Source organism: Carcharhinus amblyrhynchos, chromosome 22 (assembly GCF_965287045.1).
Source record: "Carcharhinus amblyrhynchos chromosome 22, sCarAmb.v2.hapA, whole genome shotgun sequence".
Lineage (NCBI taxonomy): Eukaryota > Metazoa > Chordata > Chondrichthyes > Carcharhiniformes > Carcharhinidae > Carcharhinus > Carcharhinus amblyrhynchos.
In genome coordinates, this window is record NC_137345.1 from 35,043,299 (window position 1) to 35,065,668 (window position 22,370).

The 22,370-nt window shown below is 45.6% G+C and overlaps 1 protein-coding gene across 1 annotated transcript in view; it reads left to right on the plus strand.

Moving 5' to 3' along the window:
- The window catches only part of LOC145356940 (tetraspanin-2-like), a 114,888-nt gene that overhangs the window by 89,740 nt on the left and 2,778 nt on the right, over positions 1-22,370 (plus strand). The window contains exons 4-7 of the mRNA XM_080209951.1: positions 3,205-3,279; positions 17,893-17,988; positions 19,871-19,942; positions 21,026-21,109. Coding sequence (XP_080066077.1) covers positions 3,205-3,279; positions 17,893-17,988; positions 19,871-19,942; positions 21,026-21,109 — 327 coding nt within the window. The remainder of the gene's footprint in view (positions 1-3,204; positions 3,280-17,892; positions 17,989-19,870; positions 19,943-21,025; positions 21,110-22,370) is intronic.

A 22,370-nucleotide genomic window follows, 5' to 3' on the forward strand; every position in this document is an offset into this window, starting at 1 on the left:
GAGAACGTGCAAACTCCCACAGACACAGGCCCAAATCCATGTGTCCGCACAGCAACAGAGATAGTCTGTTACATAGATCCCTGAAAGTTGGGAATCAAGTAGATAAGGTTGTTAAGAAGGCGTACGGTGTCTTGGCGTTTATTGGTAGGGGGATTGAATTTAGGAGTCGCAGCGTCATGTTGCAACTGTACACTACTCTAGTGCGGCCGCACTTGGAGTACTGTGTGCAGTTCTGGTCCCCGCATTACAAGAAGGATGTGGAGGCGTTGGAGAGGGTGCAGAGGAGGTTTACTAGGATGTTGCCTGGTATGGTGGGGAGGTCCTATGAGGAGAGACTGAGGGATTTAGGGTTGTTTTCGTTGGAAAGAAGGCGGCTAAGAGGGGATCTTATTGAAACATATAAGATGATTAGAGGTTTAGATAGGGTGGATAGTGATAGCCTTTTTCCTCGGATGGAGAAAGCTAGCACGAGGGGGCATGGCTTTAAATTAAGGGGGGGTAGCTGCAGGACGGATGTCAGGGGTAGGTTCTTTACCCAGCGGGTGGTGAGGGATTGGAATGCCCTGCCTGCTGCAGTTGTAAATGCGTCTAGTTTGGGGGCGTTTAAGAGATCTGTGGATAGGTTTATGGACGAAAAGGGATTGGTATAGGCTAGTGGGTCATTGTTTTTGTAACTGGTCGGCGCAACATCGTGGGCCGAAGGGCCTGTTCTGCGCTGTAATGTTCTATGTTCTATGTAATTCCAGACAAAAGATGGTTTTGATTTGACTTGATTTATTATTGTCATATGTATTAACATACAATGAAAAGTATTATTTCTTGTGTGCTATATGGACAAAAACATATTGTTCATAGAGAAGGAAACACGAGAGTGCGGAATGTAGTGTTACAGTCATAGCTAGAGTGTAGAGAAAGATCAACTTAATACGAGGTAAATCCATTAAAAGGTCTGACAGCAGCAGGGAAGAAGCCGTTCTTGAATTGGTTGGTACGTGACCTCAGGCTTTTGTATCTATTTCTCAATGGAAAAAGGTGGAAGAGAGAATGTCTGGGGTGCATGGGGTTCTTAATTATGCTGGCTGCTTTGCCGAGGCAGCAGGAAGTGTAGACAGAATCAATGGATGGGAAGTTGGTTTGGGTGATGGATTGGCCTACTTTCACAACCTTTTGTAGTTCCTTGTGGTCTTGGGCAGAGCAGGAGCCCATACCAAGCTGTGATACAATCTGGAAGAATGCTTTCTATGATCTGAAACAAAAACAGAAGAAGTCTGACAGCCTCTGTGAAGAGAGAATAGATCCAACATTTCAATGTCAAAAGGCAACCTGAGGAATGTGGCAGACGGCACGCGTGAGGTTGGGGGGGCTTGGAAGAAAACAAAATGTAAAGTGAGATTTAGAAGTGGACAAAAGGAATGATGGAAGAAGTTAAAATAAAAAATCTACTAGAATACAAAGTACTGGATTAATAAGATAGAAATAAATAGAAGTGGGGTGAGGGTGGAGGAGACAGTTGATGCTCTGAAATTGTTGGATTCAATGTTGAGTCCAGAGGCTGTAAAGAGCCCATTCGACAGCTGAGGTGCTGTTCCTCCAGTTTGTGTTGGGCTTCACTGGAACTTGCAAAAGGTCAGGGACGGACATGTGGACAGGAGAGCAGGGTAGTGTGTTGGAATGACAAGCGACAGGAAGGTCTGGGTCCTGCTTACGGACGGACTAGGTACTATTTCAAGAGTTTTGAAAGTTGCCAAGTGTCAGCGCAGGCTTGGTGGACCAAAAGGCCTGTTCCTTTGTTGTTCTTTGTTCTATTTCCTCACGAGGTACTCAAACATCCATGGGCCAGGCAGACCTCTTCAACATCCAAGGAGATCACTACTCCACATTTCCAGTAACCCCCCCCAGTTACCTTGTATATCCCACGCACCCATTGGAGACACACTGAGCTTGATCTTCAGGGCATCTCAGGAAGTTGTTCCAATATCAGACCCCAGTAGACTGCACAACACTTTCGGATGATATGTGAGAAGTGGGGAGCCAACCACATCACTTCATCGTTGCATTCCTCGCCCCCTCCCCCCGATGCAATGGAATGATCAAACACAGGATTCAAGCGGTAAAATCTCTAATCATGAAGGTTCTGTCAAGCAAAACATGATCTGCATATGATTGTGTTGCATCTTGGGGTGACACCATGCAGTGTGACCAACCAGTTAACATCACAGGACAGGAAATGTGTATTAGTCCTGTGATTTGTGGGAATTTGCAAGCAGGGGATGTGGAGAGATCAGATTAACCTCCTGCTAAATATATCTTTATGTGGTCTTATCTTCAACTAAAGAACTCATTATATTTTCACCAATCCTTGTATATGATTGGTACATTCATGTTAATAAAAGAACACAACAGTCAGTATGGGCCTGCTATGAGGGCTTGGCATGTCTGGGGTCAGGTCTCAAAGTGTGTCAACAATCAGGGGTCACTGTGCTTCTGTGGTTAGGGTCCAGAACATTGCTGAGGTCAGGGTTCAGGATTTCATCAGGGGTCAGTTTTCATTGTTTGTCAGGTGTTGGCCTGTGTCAGGGGTCAGGGATAAATGTGAACTGGGATCATGATTCTTTATGTCAGGGGTCATAGCTTGGCATGGATTGTGGTCATCAGATGATGTGAGTTTGGGATCGGGGTCATTGATTGTTGGGGTCAAGCTGCGGTCTGGATCTGGTGTCATGAGTTGCTGCGTACATGTCTGGGGTGAGGGGTCATTGTGCGTCAAGGGTCAAGGTGTTTGTGTGTCAGGGTCAGGGTTTGATATGCATCTGCAGTCAGTTTTAATCTGTGCCTGGGTCAGAAGTCAAAGTCTGTCTGGGGTCATGAGTCTGTTTTGTTTCTGTTGTCAGGGTCAGTGTTTATCAGTGAGGTTAGAGATTGGTGTATGTCAGGGTGAGTATATGTCTAGGCTATGAGGTCAAGGGTCAGTTTTTGCATTTATGATCAAGGACCAATGGGTCTCTGCTTCTGAGTTCTGAAGTTAGTGTACTTCTGGGGTTAGGGTTGACCTTTACCTGGGGTCAGAGGTCGACATGTGCCCTGGTTCGAGCGTTAATGTGCTCCTGGAGTCAGGGGTTGGTGTGTATCTGGGGTTAAAGGTTAGAGTGTCCCAGGGGTCAGATCTGATGGTTCAATGTTAATGTTGACACTTTCTCTTTTCAGTTCTTCCTGTGTTTGCTGGTGATTTTTACAGCTGAGATCACAGCCGGTGTCTGGGGCTTCCTAAACAAACATGAGGTAATTTATTCTCTCTGTCCTTGCTGAAGAAATGGAACAGACAGGAAGTGACACTCACATAATCATCCAAATTAGAAATCATCACATCAGCCTTCCATTCTCAGCCTGTGTACATTTGTTTGGTGCGGACAGTGTCTCTCTCTCACATTGAAGCCGCTCTCCCCAAAATCCTGAATCGGAATAGCTGTGAAGCAGCATTGGGTGATCATTTTACAATCAGTGATGCAGGTTTCCAGACACCATGAAGCTGCCCATCAAACCTGCCTCACTGAGCCTCATTCTCTCACTTCTTCAGAGCCAAAAACTGGGGTTCACCCAATGAACCCCAACCCCGCTGACTCCAACATACCGACCCCAGCCTGACCCTGTCCCGACCCCAACCTGACCCCACTCCACTGACCCTAAGCTGACCCTGCTCCACTGACCCCAACCTGACCCTGCTCCACTGACCCCAACCTGACACTGCTCCGCCGACCCCAACTTGACCCTGCTCTGCTGACCCCAACCTGACACTGCTCCACTGACCCCAACTTGACCCCGCTCTGCTGACCCCAACCTGACACTGCTCCACTGACCCCAACTTGACCCTGCTCTGCTGACCCCAACCTGACACTGCTCCACTGACCCCAACTTGACCCCGCCCTGCTGACCCCAACCTGACACTGCTCCACTGACCCCAACTTGACCCCGCTCTGCTGACCCCAACCTGACACTGCTCCACTGACCCCAACTTGACCCTGCTCTGCTGACCCCAACCTGACACTGCTCCACTGACCCCAACTTGACCCCGCTCTGCTGACCCCAACCTGACACTGCTCCACTGACCCCAACTTGACCCCGCTCTGCTGACCCCAACCTGACACTGCTCCACTGACCCCAACTTGACCCTGCTCTGCTGACCCCAACCTGACACTGCTCCGCCGACCCCAGCTTGACCCCGCTCTGCTGACCCCAACCTGACACTGCTCCGCCGACCCCAACTTGACCCCGCTCTGCTGACCCCAACCTGACACTGCTCCACTGACCCCAACCTGCCAATTCCAACCTGACACCACTCCGCCGACCCCAACCTGCCAACCTCAACCTGACCCCGCTCCACCGACCCCAACCTGCCAACCTCAACCTGACCCCGCTCCGCTGACCCCAACCTGCCAACCTCAACCTGACCCCGCTCCGACGACCCCAACCTGACCCCGCTCCACTGACCCCAACCTGACACCACTCCGCCAACCCCAACCTGCCAACCTCAACCTGACCCCGCTCCGCTGACCCCAACCTGACCCCGCTCCGCCGAACTCAACTCCGCTGTCGAAATCTCGACTTCTGAATTTGACTTTAACACAAAAACACATTAACGCAACATACTTAACCAATAGATTGTCTTTACTTTACTTGTTAGCAAGGGCGGTAGTCTCTCAACATATTAGGTTGAGATACCACTCCACCGGACAAAGAATATCATCCTGGTTTGTACAATTCTGCAGCTCACGGTCAGTTGGGCACAATCTGATCGAAAGTGTTAGAAATGACATACTTTACGTATTGATCCAATAGAAAAAATACTGAACCACCCTGATCTATGAGTTCATGATATCTCCGGGGATATCCCAATATATCATCCCTAAACCTGTCCTCTAGTTTCTTAGTCAGACATCATGTCTCTATTTTTGATGATGTGGAGATGCCGGTGTTGGACTGGGGTCAACACAGTAAGAAGTCATCAGGTAAAGGGGCAGCGCTCTGAAAGCTAGTGGCTTGTGCTACCAAATAAACCTGTTGGACTTTAACTGGTGTTGTGAGACTTCTTATCCTATTTTTGATAGCAGCCTCACAAAGCATCTTCAGTAAAATAGTCTCACATGGATATCCTTTAATTGATGAAGGGGGCCTACAAAAGCCATTAGTATTTTATGGCCTTGTCAGTGAAGTTAACTGAATCTCTAAGGGATGTGATCAACTCATCTTGCCTTCAGGATATTTCCCAATTATAGCTCTGATAAGTTTGTTTATTGCCAACATAATGAAACACATGTATGCATTGCTTATCAGTTAAGTGACTGAGCTTTTTATCACTACCTACAGTTTCAAGGGGTATCATTATGTTACGATTAATTGTTGTCAGTTTCCACTAAATCTCCTACCATAATTTTTTCGTTTGCTAAGACATTAAAATCTTTCTGACTCTGTTTTGATTAGAAACTGTGACGGCAGCTTCATTAAAACTCACTCTTGTATCAGTTGTTTCTGATAAGGTGTCTGGTGAGACAATTATGGTCTTGTGATTCCAACAGTTGGGTGCTTTAAAGGACTGTATCTAACATCTGTTTGGTATTAAAGGGGCACTCTGTAACTGTGCATCGAAGTTTCTTTGTTTAATTTCTAAAAATGTATAGCAGATATATTTATGGACTAATTAAAGGCATTACATGTATGGCCTAATTAAATGTATTACATGTACCTTTAAAATTACAGAGTATTTAAATGACAATTATGAGCAAACTCACCCCCCTTTGATTTAAAGTGAATGCTATATCTAAGTTGATTAAACAAAAACCCTAGGACAGTCAGTCACTCTTATGGTAGCCCTTTTCTTTTCTACCCGACACGCCCTCTCCCTTATCCTTCTCAAGGACAACAATTTCAATCTAATCGAATCTTGTAAAGTCTCTCCATTTCTTTGCTTACTGCATTCTCTGAGAGTTCTGAAGTTGCTATTATCATCATAGTGGCTGCAGCTCCTGGAGTAACTAATAGCATTTCCAAGCCGTGCACAGCAGCACTTTATCATGGCAAATACCAGACATAGGGTAAAGGTAACGGCCAAAAATATGATTACCCATGAGTAGGGACTTACCTATTCCTCCTAACCATCCCCCCAGCCAACAAAAAATTGCCCATGAATCTGGTTCCTTAAACTTCTTAACCTCCTGTCGCATATGATCCACTAAGCTACCTGTTTCCTCAGAATGTTCGGGGATGTAAGTTCAGCATTCAGACCCTATTATAGCACATGTCCCACCTTTTTCAGCTAACAAATAATCTGGGGTCATCCTGTTCTGTAAGGTCACTGTTCTTAACTGCCACTGTCATCTCATCACTTAACCCTTTTGTAGCTTTTGTTGTATCATTTGCCACCACTTCTAGTAGTTTAGCTAATTGTACTACTTCAACTGAAGTAAATCCCACTCTGACAGAGGGAAAAAGGATCAAAAGGAATTGTTGCGTCTTTGGAAGGGCTCATTTAGACCGATAAAGGGGGTGTTGTGTTAGGGAGGGCAAATGATGGATATACGGTATTACATAGCCCAAGTAACATGACCCTTCCCAATTTAATGGCAACTAGGGATATGCTTTGTGTCCGCACACAAAGTATGTTAAGTTTAAGGTTAGTAAACTGATACCATTTCCTTCAGTTTGCAGATGTGAGAATCAGTGAATGGTTACACTTACTTATTCCTGCCTTCCACCCACCTGTCTGTATACTGACCAGATAAATTGTTCCATTGGGTCTCCCCAGTTCTGTTGTGTTCGAAAGGAACAAGACAGGGGGCTTCTGAGAAAAGTTCTAATTAGGTTAGAACCATCCTTTAAATTTATTTATATTATACCCAGCTGATTCCCAATGTTTCTTGCTATCCCTTAGTCCTTCCTTAAGAAGTATTATTGTCGTTCTGATTTGTGGGTGACCTTTTCTGATTCACCCACCATTCTGCTATTTCTGATTAATTGAAAGGAACTGGTGTTAAAGGAATATCTCCCTTCGAGTGTGTTGGTACATGTGTACACACCCTACAGCTGGAAGCATTAATATCCTTGGCATAGGTATACGACATGTGCATGAAGGTATTTTTGTGCAATTAGGCAATACCAGTACAATAAATGTCACAAGAAAACAGAGCCTTAATGTCCAATTTCCTCCATCGGTGAGGCTGATGATTCCTTTTCTTTGGGGCTGGAGCCCTCTTGCAATGAGATGCGTGAATCCATGTTGGTCTTTCCTTCACCTTGATCACTGTGTTGGTGGTCAACAAGACTTAATAGGGGCCCCCAAATCTTGGGTGAAGACTATTCTCTCATTTAAACATAAATGAAGTCACCTGGTTTTAAGCTGTGGTACCTTCCTTCTGAAGGATTAGCCTGAGCTTCCTTTACCTGGGAATGGAAACTAGAAATACATTTTGTTAAAGCAACACAATAGTTTAGCATATTTTCTTCCATTCTGTGGATATCCATCTACTTAACAAGTGGTGCATAAAAAGGCAAACGGTGGGGGCTCGTCCCATAACGATTTCGTGTGATGGTAGCCCAGTTGTTCTGTTTGTTGCTGACCGCATTACCATTAGTGCCAGGGGGTAACAGTTGAACCCATTTTAGTCCAGTTTCAGCACTAAGTTTTGCCAGCTTGTTCTTCAGCATCCCATTATATCTCTCTGCCAGTCCAGCTAACTGCGGGTGATAGCTGCAATGCAAATGCTGATTGATTTGTAATGCTCGGCACATTTCTTTCATAACTGTCCTGGTAAAATGTGATCCATTATCACTTGAAAGCACAGGTATGCCAAATCATGGTACAATTTCTTTTAGCAAATATTTAGCAACAGGAGTAGCATTATTCTTTTTATTCTTTTCACATGGAAAGGCTTCAATCCATTTAGAAAATACATCTACAATTACTAATATATAGTTAAATTCCATACATGGGGGTAATTCAATAAAATCCATTTTCAGATTTACAAAGGGTCCTGTTGGATTTGGATGGGAGGCAGCCTGTACCTTTCTCCTGGATTCATGGTTTGACAGATAATACATCTATCATTAATTTGCTTTGCAATTGCAGAAATATCTGGTGCATACCATGTTTTTAAAATATAGTCTGCCATGCCCCCTTTACCAATCTCCAAAATCTGACCAATTTACCTTTATTTTCGGGACCTCTGTGCAAAAGGCATTCTATTCTATCGAGGTTGAATGTACCATTAGGTGGGAAAGGTTTATTCTTACTCTTGATCCATTCTACCCATTTTTGCAGATCACTGATTGAAGACTGGCCGCAATTTTAGAACATAAAGTAAATTGTTGTTCTCTTCTGGGGAATTTTGCTTGAACTAGCTCCCGTTCTCTTAACTGATTGAATTGATACAGATTACAGTATCATAGTCCCAGTGCTCCAACTGGTGTTCTCTGTGCCCACTTCTCCTGGCCTTCACGTGACACATCTGGGCTCTTAATTTGGGCTCAGTCTGGGTGTCTAAGATACTTGTTGGATACAAGCCACTCATTTCCCAATCAACCGATTATCGCAGCAACTCAATCAGTTAAGGGTGATATATTGTGTTACTTCCTGTTACTTCCCAGCGATTTGAATCCCAAGAGCTCGATAGGAACACAAAGTACAAAACTAACAACAAATATCACAAACAGCACAAATTTAAACTTTAATTAAACATATAAACAGTTCTCTGCCTGTGTTGTTCGCCACTACAGGCAGAGCCCTCAGCACATTATCTTAAACTCTAACAGTGCACTTATTCTCACTTATAATCCTATCACACAAGGATCATCCTTTCACACAAGGACTGGCCTGTTCCTTTTACCTTTCTCGCCCCATCAAACAAGGGCTCACTCCTCTCCCAGAGGAAACAGAGACATTCTCTCTTTCTTATGATGTCTTTCCTTTGGTCTCACTTAGAGAATCTGCCCGGTCTGTTCAGGAGTGGAATTTCTGAATCTGTCCCTCTTTGTCATCAAGCTAAGAACGAGGAAGTGATTTAAAAAGTTAACCAGTTCCTGAAATAAGTCAAATGTCGCAGTTCACCCGCTGGGACAAACAGACTACATTTTGAACCATCCAAGGGAGAGCCTTTTTAGTGACTAAAATATCACCTTTTTTTATACTGACCAGTTAGAGTCATCCCCTGGAGAGCTTGTGTCTGTTTACTCACCAGTTAGGAGCAGGCGACCTCGGTGGACCTCCAAGATATACTGTCGAAATCTCGATTTCCAAGTTTGACTTTAATACAAACACACATTAACACATGATACTTAACCGACAGATTGTCTTTATTTTACTTGCTGGCGAGGGGGGTAGTCTCTAGACACAATGGGTCGAGATACCTTTCCACCAGACAAAGACAATTATCCTGGTTTACACAATTCTGCAGCTCACAGTCGGTTGGGCACAATCCAATCAAAAATATTACAAATGACATACTTTATGTATTGATCCAATAGAAAAAAACACTGAACCACCCTGATCTATGAGATCATAATACCCCAATATATCATCCCTAAGTAGGCCCTCTAGTTTCTTAGTCAGGCGTCATGTCTCTATTTCTGATAGCAGCCTCACAAAGTATCTTCACTAAAACAGTCCAACATGGATATCCTTTAATTGATATAGGAGGCTACAAAAGCCATTAGTATTTTATGGCCTTGACAGTGAAGTTAACTGAATCTCTAAGGGATGTGGTCAACTCATCTTGCCTTCAGGATATTACCCGATTATAACCTTGATAAGTTTGTTTATTGCCAACATAATGAAACGCATGTATACATTGCTCATCAATTCAATAAGGAAGAGGTGTTGGCAATTCTTGAAAGTGTGAAAATAGATAAGTCCCCTGGGCCAGATGGGATTTACCCTAGGATTCTCTGGGAGGCTAGGGAGGAGATTGCAGAGCCTTTGGCTTTGATCTTCATGTCGTCATTGGCTTCAGATATAATGCCGGAAGACTGGAGGACAGCAAATGTTGTCCCCTTGTTCAAGAAGAGGAGTAGAGACCATCCTGGGAATTATAGACCAGTGAGCCTTACTTCTGTTGTGGGCAAAGTTTTGGAAAGAATTATAAGGGATAGGACTTATAATCATCTAGAGAGAAATAAACTGATTAGGGATAGTCAACACGGTTTTGTGAAGGGTAGGTCGTGCTTCACAAACCTTCGAGATTTTTGAAAAGGTGACCAAAGAGGTGGATAAGGGTAAGGCAGTTGACGTGATGTATATGGATTTTAGCAAAGTGTTTGATAAGGTTCCCCATGGTAGGCTATTGCAGAAAATGCAGATGCAAGGGACTGAGGGTGATTTAGCAGTTTGGATCAGGAATTGGCTAGCTGATAGAAGACAGAGGGTGGTGGTTGATGGGAAATATTCAACCTGGAGTTCAGTTACAAGTGGTGTACCTCAAGGATCTGTTTTGGGGCCACTGCTGTTTGTCATTTTTATAAATGACCTAGATGAGGGTGTAGAAGGATGGATTAGTAAATTTGCTGACGACACCAAAGTTGGAGGAGTTGTAGACAGTGAGGATGGATCTTACAGTTTGCAGCGGGACGTAGATAAGCTGCAGAGCTGGGCCGAGAGGTGGCAGATGGAGTTTAATACGGAAGAGTGTGAGGTGATTCACTTTGGTAAGAGTAACAGGAGTACAGAATATAGGTCTAATGGAAGGACTCTTAGTAGTGTTGACGAGCAGAGAGATCTTGGGGTACATGTGCATAGCTCCCTGAAAATTGAAACCCAGGTTGATAAGGTTGTTAAGAAGGTGTACGGTGTGTTAGCTTTTATTGGTAGAGGGATTGAATTTCGGAGCCGTGAGGTCATGTTACAACTGTACAAAACTCTGGTGCGGCCGCACTTGGAATATTGCGTACAGTTCTGGTCGCCGCATTATAAGAAAGATGTGGAGGCATTGGAAAGGGTGCAGAGGAGGTTTACCAGGATGTTGCCTGGTATGGTGGGAAGTTCTTATGAGGAAAGGCTGAGGGACTTGAGGTTATTTTCATTGGAGAGAAGAAGGTTACGAGGTGACCTGATTGAGGCATACAAGATGATCAAAGGATTGGATAGGGTGGACAGTGAGAGCCTTTTTCCTTGGATGGTGATGGCTAACACGAGGGGACATAGCTTTAAATTAAGGGGAGGTTAGGCTGATCTTTAATAAAAGGCACCAGGTCTTGGAGAAGCAGAGCTGGCCAGCAGGGTCCCTGAAATAACCTCATTAACACCTTCCAAGTGGGTGAGACCACCTGGCAGAAGCTGTGAGTGTCAGTGAGAATGCTTTGTTTTTCCCGCTGGTGTGGACACTTAGCTTCAAAATGGGAGAATTCCACTTGTTATTCCTTTATATTTAACCTGGCTTGTTTCTGATTGGCTGTGGGACATTTTGTTGCAGAAAGATGTTGAGAGGTATAGATCGGGTGGATTCTCAGAGGCTTTTCCCCAGGGCTGAAATGGCTGCCACAAGAGGACACAGGTTTAAGGTGCTGGGGAATAGGTACTGAGGAGATGTCAGGGGTAAGTTTTTCACTCAGAGGGTGGTGGGTGAGTGGAATCGGCTGCCATCAGTGGTGGTGGAGGCAAATTCATTAGGATCTTTTAAGAGACTTCTGGATGAGTACATGGGACTTAATATGATTGAGAGTTATAAGAACATAAGAACATAAGAAATAGGAGCAGGAGTAGGCCATGTAGCCCTTTGAGCCTGCCCCGCCATTCAATAAGATCATGGCTGATCTGTCGCTGCTCAGTTCCACTTTCCTGCCCTCTCCCCATAACCCTTAATCCCCTCGCTTATCAAAAACCCATCAACCCGCATCTTAAAAATATTTAGCGAGGCAGCCTCCACCACTTCAACGGGCAGAGAATTCCAGAGATTCACCACCCTTTGAGTGAAGAAGTTCCTCCTCAACTCCGTTCTAAACCGCCCCTCCCCTTATCTTGAGGCTGTGCCCCCTAGTCCTACTGTCCTTTCTGAGCAGGAAGAGTCTCTCCACCTCTATCCTATCCATCCCATTCATCATCTTATACGTCTCAATGAGATCTCCCCTCATTCTTCTAAACTCTAACGAGGACAAGCCTAGTTTATTCAGCCTCTCCTCATAGTTCAACCCCCTCAACTCCGGTATCAGCCTAGTAAACCTCCTCTGCACTCCCTCCAAGGCCAAAACATCCTTGCATAAGTGCGGCGACCAAAACTGCACACAGTACTCCAGCTGCGTCCTCACCAGTGCCCTGTACAGTTGCAGCAAGACCTCCCTACTTTTATATTCAATCCCCCTCGCTATGAAGGCCAGCATCCCATTCGCCTTCCTGACCAGCTGCTGCACCTGCAGGCTGGGTTTTTGCGACTCATGCACCTAAACACTTGATACCCCTGGACATTCAGCTCCCAGTCCCTGTCACGCTGCAGCCACGTCTCTGTAATGGCCACCAGATCATATCCATTTGTGCTGATCTGCGCCACCAGCTCATTCACTTTATTCCGAATGCTTCGTGCATTCAGATAAAGTGCCTTCATCCCAGCCTTTACCTGTACCCTATTTGCCGGAACGCCACCAACCTTACTCACGCCCCTTACCCCTTTTATTATTGGGACATCCTTGGCCTCTTCCCTTACCTGTACCCTCTCCTTTACTTTCGACCCTGTAATTTCACCTACCCTCTCACCATCCCCCCCACTAATTAGTTTAAAGCCCTATTTACAGTCCTATCTACACGATTCACCAGGACTCTGGTCCCAGCACGGTTCAGACCAACCCCATCCCACCTGAACAGGTCCCACCTACCCCAATACTGGTGCCAATGCCCCATAAATTCAAACCCATTCCTCCCACACCAATCCCTGAGCCACCCATTCACTTCCTTAATCTTATCAACCCTACGCCCGTCTGCACTCGGTTCAGGCAGTAGCCCAGAGATAACCACCTTGTCGGTTCTACTTTCTAATTCCATTCCCAGCTTTTCATACTCCCTCCCCAGATCCTCAGTTCGCATTTTGCTTACGTCGTTGGCACCCACATGTACCACAACGACCGGATTCTCACCCTCCCATTCCAGGTTCCTCTGCAGCCCAGATGCAACATCCTGGACCCGAGCACCAGGCAGACAACACACCCTTCTGTGCACTTTGTCATTGTGACAAAGGACAGTGTCAATCCCTTAACCACACTATCCCCAATTACCACTACATTCCTTTTCACTTTCTCTTTGTCTATGTCCTGTGTCTGCATCACTACTGTGTGCAGTTTGCTCACCAATCTCACAGCCCTCGTTCTCGTCCAGACTGGAAGCAAGAACCTCAAACCTGTTATGCAGATTGAGAGGCTGAGGCATTTGGTCCCCACCCTCCTTCCTCCGGTCCCCACCCTCCTTCCTCCTCTCCCCACCCTCCTTCCTCCTCTCGGCAGCCCCCTCCTGTTCCTGACCCTTAGAGTTAGCCAGTCTAGGGGGTGTGGATGTCTCTTGCACCCCATTATCAATGGCACCCTCCCTCCCCCGATGAGCCTCAGCGTCTGTAGCTCAGAGGCCAGCTCATCTACCTTGAGCTAGAGCTCCTCCAGCAACCTGCACTTACTGCAGACATGGTCACTGGGAAGGACCCTGGGGGCCACCAGCTCCCACATCATACAGAAACAGCACATCACATGCCCCTCCATTATTCCCCTTTAGTAATACTGAACACCGTTTTCAACTCAAACTTACCTGGCCCTTTTCTCCCAAGCCCTTAGATCCTAAGCCCTAGCAGCTCACTCTGCTTCCCTCTCACTCCGCTGCCCGCTGTCTACACCAGGCCTCCTTTTAAACCTGGCACGGTTTAAAAGACTGCTTACCCACAAATCCCTGCTATCCACTCCCTTTGAATTCTTAAAGCGGTAAACACAAAAAAGCCCGCAAAAATGCTTTTAAATGATTTAAACAGTTTTTTAACAGGTAATTTCTTACCTGACTCAGTGCTCCTTCACTCCGCCCGCTCCAGCGGGCTTACTAGGTAAGCCTAGTAGGTAGAAATAAGATCGGCGCAACTTGTGGGCCGAAGGGCCTGTTTGTGCTGTAGTTTTTCTATGATTCTATGATTCTAAACCATCCTGAAAAAGCTCAAAATTTGCAATGTTTCTGACAGTTTAACCCAATCTATTTGATCATTCCAATCCCTCCGTCTCTGCTGCAACACAATCCCCTCATTGATACAATCTACCACTTCACAACTGCCTTAATGCATTAATGAATTAAACCCTTTCCTATATCTTAGTTCTATCCATAAAATTCCACTGCCTTTTTATCTCCTATCATATGCTCTCTTACCATTGTGCCTCAATCACAACAAAAACAGAAAATGCTGGAATATCTCAGCGGGTCTGACAGTATCTGTGGAGAGAGAATCGAGCCAACGTTTTGTGTCTGGGTGATCCTTCGTCAGAGCTGATTCCAGCATCTGCAATGTTTTCCCTCTATAAGAATATAAGAATCAGGAGCAGGAGTAGGCCATCTAGGGAGGCTCGGTAGCACAGTGGTTAGCACTGCTGCTTCACAGCTCCAGGGACCTGGGTTTGATTCCCGGCTCGGGTCACTGTCTGTGTGGAGTTTGCACATTCTCCTCGTGCCTGCGTGGGTTTCCTCCGGGTGCTCCAGTTTCCTCCCATAGTCCAAAGATGTGCAGGTTAGGTTGATTGGCCATGCTGAAATTGCCCCTTAGTGTCCTGGGATGCTTAGGTTGGAGGGATTAGCGGATAAAATGTGTAGTGATATGGGGGTAGGGCCTGGGTGGGATTGTGGTTGGTGCAGACTCGATGGGCTGAAGGGCCTCTTTCTGCACTGTAGGATTCTATGATCTGACCCCTCGAGTCTGCTCCGCCACTCAATAAGATCATGGCCGATCTTTTTGTGGACTCAGCTCTACTTCCCCGCCCGCTCGCCATAACCCTTCATTCCTTTACTGTTCAAAAATGTATCTATCCTTGCCTTAAAAACATTCAATGGGGTAGTCTCAACTGCTTCACTGGGCAGGGAATTCCACAGACTGACAATCCTTTGTGTGAAGAAGTTCCCCAACTCAGTCCTAAATCTGCTTCCCCTTATTTTGGGGCTGTGCCCCCTTGTTCTAATTTCTCTCGCCAGTGGAAACAACTTCCCTGCTTCTACCTTATCATCCCCTTCATAATCTTATATGTTTCTGTCTGATCGCCCCTCATTCTCCTGATTTCCAATGAGTGTAGCCCCAGTCTATTCGGTCACTCCTCATAAGCCAACCCTCTTGACTCCAGAATCAACCTAGTGAATCTCCTCTGCACCCAGTCCAGTGCCAGTATATTCTTTCTCAAGTAAGGAGACTAAAACTGTACACAGTACTCCAGGCGTGGCCTCACAGCTGCAAAATAAACTTGCTGTTTTTAAACTTCATCCCTCCAGTAATGAAGGACAAAATTCCATTTGCCTTCTTAATTACCTGCTGCACCTGCAAACCAACTCTTTGAGATTCCTGCACAATGACACCCAGGTCCCTCTGCACAGCAGCATGTTGCAATATTCTACCATTTAAATAATAGTCAATTTTGCTGTTATTCCTACCAAAATGGATGACCTCACATTTACCCACATTCTACTCCATCTGCCAGATGCTCATCCACTCGTTTAGATTATCTATATCCCTTTGCAGACTTTCAATGTCCCCTGCACACTTTGCTCTTCAAACCATCTAAGTTTCATCTGCGAATTTTGACACACAACACTTAGTCCCAAACACCAAATTATCTATGTAAATCGTAAACAATCGCAGTCCCAACACTGATCCCTGAGGCACACCACTAGTCACTGATCGCCAACCAGAAAAACACTAATTTACACCCACTCTTTGTTTTCTGTTAGTTAACCAATCCTCTATCCATGCTAATACATTACCCGTAACACTGTGCACCTTTATCTTATGCAGCAGTCTTTGGTGTGGCACCTTTTCAAATGCCTTCTGGAAATCCAGATACACCACATCTACAGGTTCCCCACTATCTTAGTGTTTAACTCACTGCCTGGAATGCTGACATGGAGGAGAACTCATATGTCAGCTGAGGGCTGGGGTGCGGGGGCGGTGAGTGGAGAATGGTACGTGGTAATCAGTCGGAGGTTTCCTTGCCCACGTTTGACCTGATGCCTTGAGATTAAATGGGGTACAGAGTCGATATTGAGAACTCCCCGGGTAATTCCCTCCCGACAGGTCAGCACGGTGCAATTATTCTCGGCCCATGTGTATAAAGAATGCTTATTTACTCTGCACCCTGAACCAGCCCATCCTCCAACATGCTTCTTATTACTCTTTACTGGTGAAATTATTTTCTATCTTTTAGTTTTCACTTGACCTCAAGTGTATACAGAACAGTTTGCTGGTATTCCAGTTGCAACATTTCCTTATTATTTCAGAGAGTCATAGAATCCCTACAATATAGAAGGAGGCCATTCGGCCCATTGAGTCTGTACCGACCACAATCCCACCCAGGCGCTCTTCCTGCAACCCCACACATTTATCTTTCTAATCCCCCTGACACTAAGGAGTAATTTAGCATGGCCAATCAACTTAACCCGCACATCTTTGGACTGTGGGAGGAAACTGGAGAACCCGGAGGAAACTCACGCAGTAGCCACGCGGACTTTGTTTGATTATATTACATATTTCTAAATGTTCTGCTACTACATCCTGTTTAATGGACTCTGATATTTTCCCACCTTCAGATGGTAAGTTAACTGGTCTGTAGTTACCTGTTTTTTTTATCCCCTTCTCTTTCTGAGTAAGGTTGTTTGATTGGCAGTTTTCCAACCCTCTGTGCCTTTTTTGGAATTTAAGGATTCCTGGAAAATGACTACCAGTGCATCCGCTGTGCAGACGTGAAGTTATGCACTTTGGTAGGAAGAACAAAGGAACTGAGTATTATTTAAATGGAAAAAGGCTGCAGAAAGCTGCGGCCCAGAGGGATTTGGGGGTCCTTGTGCATAAATCACAGGAAGTTAGCATGTGAGTTCAGCAGGTAGTTACTTCCTTTAATATCCTAGGATGCAACCCATCAGGTCCAGGGGATTTAAGGGCCTTTAGCCAGCACAGTTATCATTCCCCAGAAACAGACCAAACATGTGCAGGTTTGGTGGATTGGCCATGATCAATGTGCAGGTTATGGAGCTAGAGTGAGGGAGTGGGCTGAGGGTAAAGTTCTCTAATAGAGTGTTGGTGCAGACTCGATGGGCCGATTGGTCTCCTGCACTGCAGCGATTCTAAGATATGATTATATGATGTGCTGGATGGCCTCCATCTGCACCATCACAACTCTGTGATCTCGTTCTCCCACTTGTTTCTCGATCATTTCCTCCGCTCTCAACCCCCCTCTCTCGCTCCTCTCGCTCCATTTTTTCCTTTCTCCCACTATCCCTTTGCCACTTTTTTTGCCCATTCCTCACTCTTCCCGTCTCTCCACTTTTCTGGTTCCACGTTTACTGGCCAGAATTTTACCGTCCCACCCACCACGGAATCGGAGCGGGCAAAGAGTAGACGATGAAAATACCCATTGACCTCAGGTGGGATTTTATTTTTTATATGACAAGCAAGGCCATAAAATCCTGCTCACTATCTGTCTGTCTTGCCCCCACTTCTTGTTACCCCTTCTGTTCAATCCTCCATCTCTCTCTCTTCACCTTTCTATACCTCCCTCTTCTTTGTCCTCCGTGTTCCTCTCTCCTTTTCTCTCTCTCCCTCTTCCCCCATCCTGTCTTTCACTCATTTGCCAACCCCCTCTCCCTCCACCTGATTTGATTGTGGATCTTGCTGTAAAAAGGATTTCTTGTTTGTGTTTTGCTGACAGATTCTGCAAGAGATGAATGTTTATTACAGTAAGTCACTGCATGCTTATCGAATGACCGGAGCTGGTAACAGGACACTGCATTCCATTCACAATGTGGTGAGTACACACTTCACATGGTCACCACAGATAGTGAGAGTGTGTACACACTCAGCCATCCCAAACACTTGTGTGAGTGAACACTTTACACACTCACTTCACCAAATATCCACATCGAATTTCCAGAACAATCACCGCACATTATACCTTAATCAACCAGTTTTCCCAGCCAAAGAGGGAAAGCAGACAGAATGGGTAGGATTTTCCTTCAGGATTCAGAGCCGAACAACAAGAGAAAATGGGGTCCAAACCACCCACTAGTTGGCAGTGAGGCTGGATCCAGAATATTCCGGAGGGGGGTGGGGTCTTTGTTCTCACAGTATTTATCAGCGTAGTGGTCAGGCTTCACATTAAGAAATCCCCCGGCAGTCCCATACAGAGAGGGGGTACCGCAGTGGCAGGGTGCAAACTCAGACTGCCCCTCAACAAGGAACATAGCAACAGGAAGAGAAACACCAAGACTTGGATTGCCATTGGTCGAGATTGCAACCTTTCCGTCCTGTGGCTGCACCAATAGGATGGAGCTCCGGCTGGGATAAAGTGTGAAGCTTTTGCAGATGGATGTCCTCCGTTGAGCTGGTAATTTGAGCACCAGGCCAGTAGCCAAGAGGCTGAAAAACCACTGCAAACTGAACTCGAATCACCTTCATTACCTGCCCACCTCTGCAGATCCCATCAGAAGGTGGTGCTGTGCTGTCTTCCTGAGTCAATACAGTCCATGTGGTGTCGGTACAGCCACAGTGCTGTTTGGGTGTGAGTTGCAGGATTTTGATATATTTGATATATAACAGTGTTATAACCAAGTTAGGATGGTAAGTGGCTTGGAGGTTGTAATGTCGAAAATATGGTAGGCATTGTGGGTTTTAACAGAAAGAAAAGACCATGCATGTGGTCTCACTGACACACTCACACAGTCTCACACTCACTGACATGCACACTGCTCACAGTCTCACACTCATTGACACACTCACACAGTCTCACTCTCACTGACACACTTACTGCTCACAGTCTCACACTCACTGACACACTCAAACAGTCTCCACCCACTGACACTCTCAATGTACAGTCACACACTCACTCTGACACACTCACAGTTTCACACTCACTGATGCACTCACTACTCAGTCTCACACTCACTGACACATGCACAGTCTCTCACTCACTGACACATTCAATGTACTGTCTCTCACTCACTGACACACTCAATGTACAGTCTTGCACTCACTCTGACATACTCACTCTGACACAATCACACTGTCTCTCACTCACTGACACACTCAATGTATAGTCTCTCACTTACTCTGACACACACAGTCTCACACTCACTGACACACTCAATGTACAGTCTCACACTCACTCTGACATACTCACAGAGTCTCACACTCACTGACACACTCGTTACTCAGTCTCCCACTTACTGACACACTCACAGAGCCTCACACTCGCTGACATACTCACACAGTCTTTCATTCACCGACACACTCAGTGTACAGTCTCATTCACTGACACACCTGCTATTCAGCAGTCTCACACTCACTGATACACTCAATGTACAGTCTCTCACTCACTGACTTACCCAATGTACAGTCTCACTCACTGACACACTCAATGTACAGTCTCACTCACTGGCATACTTAATGTACCGTCTCACACTCACTGACACACCCAATGTACAGTCTCTCACTCACTCTGATACACGCAGTCTCAGACTCACTGAAACACTCACACAGTCTCTCACTTACTGACACACTCAATGTACAGTCTCACACTCACATTTGCGTTCCAGCCTCTCAGGTGGTGCCGGGTTTGATGTAAAATATTTTGACCTGTGTTTCTCTTTCCTCCCCGCTCTTTCTATCTCTATCCCTGTCTCTGTCTCTAGTTGCAGTGCTGTGGCGATTCTTCCCCAGATCCCTCCATCCAGCTGTTGTGTCCTACATTACACACACCTGTGGTGAGTTCCCCCTTTCATATTAAATTCTACAGAGAATTATTTGATTTGTTTGCCCAATGCTGTCACAGTGACCCTTCAATCATTTAAAGCTGTGATGATAAACTATGAGCTGTGACTGCCCCTGGCTGCAACAATACGGAATAGTCCTGGATTCAGCCTGTTTATTTATTTCAGATACATTGTGCAGATTCTGGTCTGTTCCCTTTGCCATTCTGAGTATTAACCTGACAGTAGATATCCATCTGTATGCTCCCATTGCCTGTTTTGTTCATTGCTGTGCTCTTTAGGTTCAGAGCACTGTTAAACATTTAGGTTCCGCTGTTTATTTCATAACATCCAATAATCTTTCTCTCATTCGTTTCCTTGGGAGAGTGAAACTGAATTCAGTTTTTAGACAGAGTCTGAGCAGCGAATTGTCAAGTTCTGAAGGCCGCTGAGGATTGTCAATAGATTGTCCACGTGGGCCTCACGGTGTACAGCAGATCTGCTGGACAGGATTATGTACTGCCTCACGAGTGCTGTTCACACCTAGTGCTCAGTGTCAGTGCTGTACACTCACCCAGGCAGCCATATTCAGAAGTGAGTTTGTCAGTCTGTAAATGTAATAATCTCACCGAGGACAGCCTCCTGTCACCAACACCCTTTGTTTACATTGCAAAGATAGCTTCTGTGGCCACACTCACAAGTTAAGCTCTGGTGACCTTTGGCTGCTGGCCAGAGTAGATCCAGCTGGTTTTAAAGTCCCGCTGCTCCTTTCCTATTGAGGAAGCCCATGGGGACGATTTATTGACAATTCTCCAGGGATTTCAGAACCGTTGCAGTTGCTGTCTTTGGAATGAGCAGCTGAAATAAGGGATCCCAGGGTGTTATTCCCAAGAAGATCAGGGGAGTTCTCCTTGTCAATCCTGATCAATATTTATCCCTCAAGTAACATCATTCAAATATCCCCAGCAGTGAGAGTCGGAGATGACAATTCCTTGGGGTAGATGTGTTTGCACATATTCACCAGATTATTTATGAGAACATATTATCTGTTCCAATCTTTGATCACAGTTACTGACTTCCTGCTCATTGTCTCCACAGAATTGCACTTCCAAATTAAAGGACTTTTTCAATTCAAAGCTGTACATGATCGGAGTGATGGGAATCGGGATTGCGGGAGTGATGGTAAGGGTCATATACTCCCTTGGTCAATAGGCCTGAGCCCATATGCATCTCAGTGTCAGCTACAGGCTGTGCAGCCAGTGTGATGACCCCACTGTCACCTTGTCACAAGGACAGAAAGTACCACAGAAACTCTAAACATCTGTACAGAGAGAAACAGAGTTAACATCTGCAATCCATGGGACTCCTCTTCAATGCTATAGTGAGGGAGAAATTTGCTGAATTTTATATTTTATATGAGGGGGTGGAACAGCTGTAATACGGGAGAAGGTCAGTGATTGGTGGGAGCGTTCAGCCTAGAGAGATTGCAGCAGAGATGTATGGGTCACGTGGCAGAGGAAGTGTTAATGGCAGTGTGTGGGGCCAGAGAAGGAGCGGCAGAACGGTAAAATAGTGTCATTGTGAGAATAAAGGCCAGTGCAGAGTGAAAACAAAACACAGGAACAAGTGACAGATGGCCCAGTGGGGGAGGAGGGCTTGCATTAGAACAACAACGTTTTTGCATAAGAACGGGGTCAAGATGGAGGAGAGAGTTTGTGGTCTGAAGTTGTTGAACTCTATGTTGAATCCAGAAGGTTGTAAAGTGCCCAACCGGAAGATGAGGTGCTGTTCCTCCGCGTTGGGGGTTCACCGGAACATTGCAGCAGCCCATTGACAGACAGGTGGGCACGAGAGCAAGATGCTGAGTTAAAATGGCTTGTGACAGGGAGGTTGGATCAACATTCCGGAGCCCTTCACATTACCGTTAACCTTTCCTCCGTCTCATCATTTACACAGCCTTGTTACAATCTCTCCCAGCAACCACCGATCAGTGACCTGCTCTGCTCCAGCTGTTCCACCCCCTCTTTGACAACATAAAATCCACCACATTTCTCCCTCTCTTCAGCTCTGAAGAAGAGTCACATTAAACCCGAAACGTTAACTCTGTTTCTCTCTCCACAGGCGCTGCCAGACTTGCCGCGTCTTTCCAGAGTTCTGTGTTTTTGTTTCAGATTTCCAGCATCTGCAGTATTTTGCTTTTAGTTTAATGAATCTTGTCAATCCAACAAATACTTCTCAACACTTGAAGCTAATTTCAAACATTAATTCTAAGCTGGTGAATTGAAGAGAAGGAGTATCAATTTGCTCAGAGCATACATGTGACTCCTTACCCACACTGCATGTCTGAGACTGATTGGCTTGAGGGCAATGGGCATTAAACACTGGGTATTGAGAGTCACCACATCCCAGCTGGCTGCCAGCTTTTTCACCCATTATCCAAATT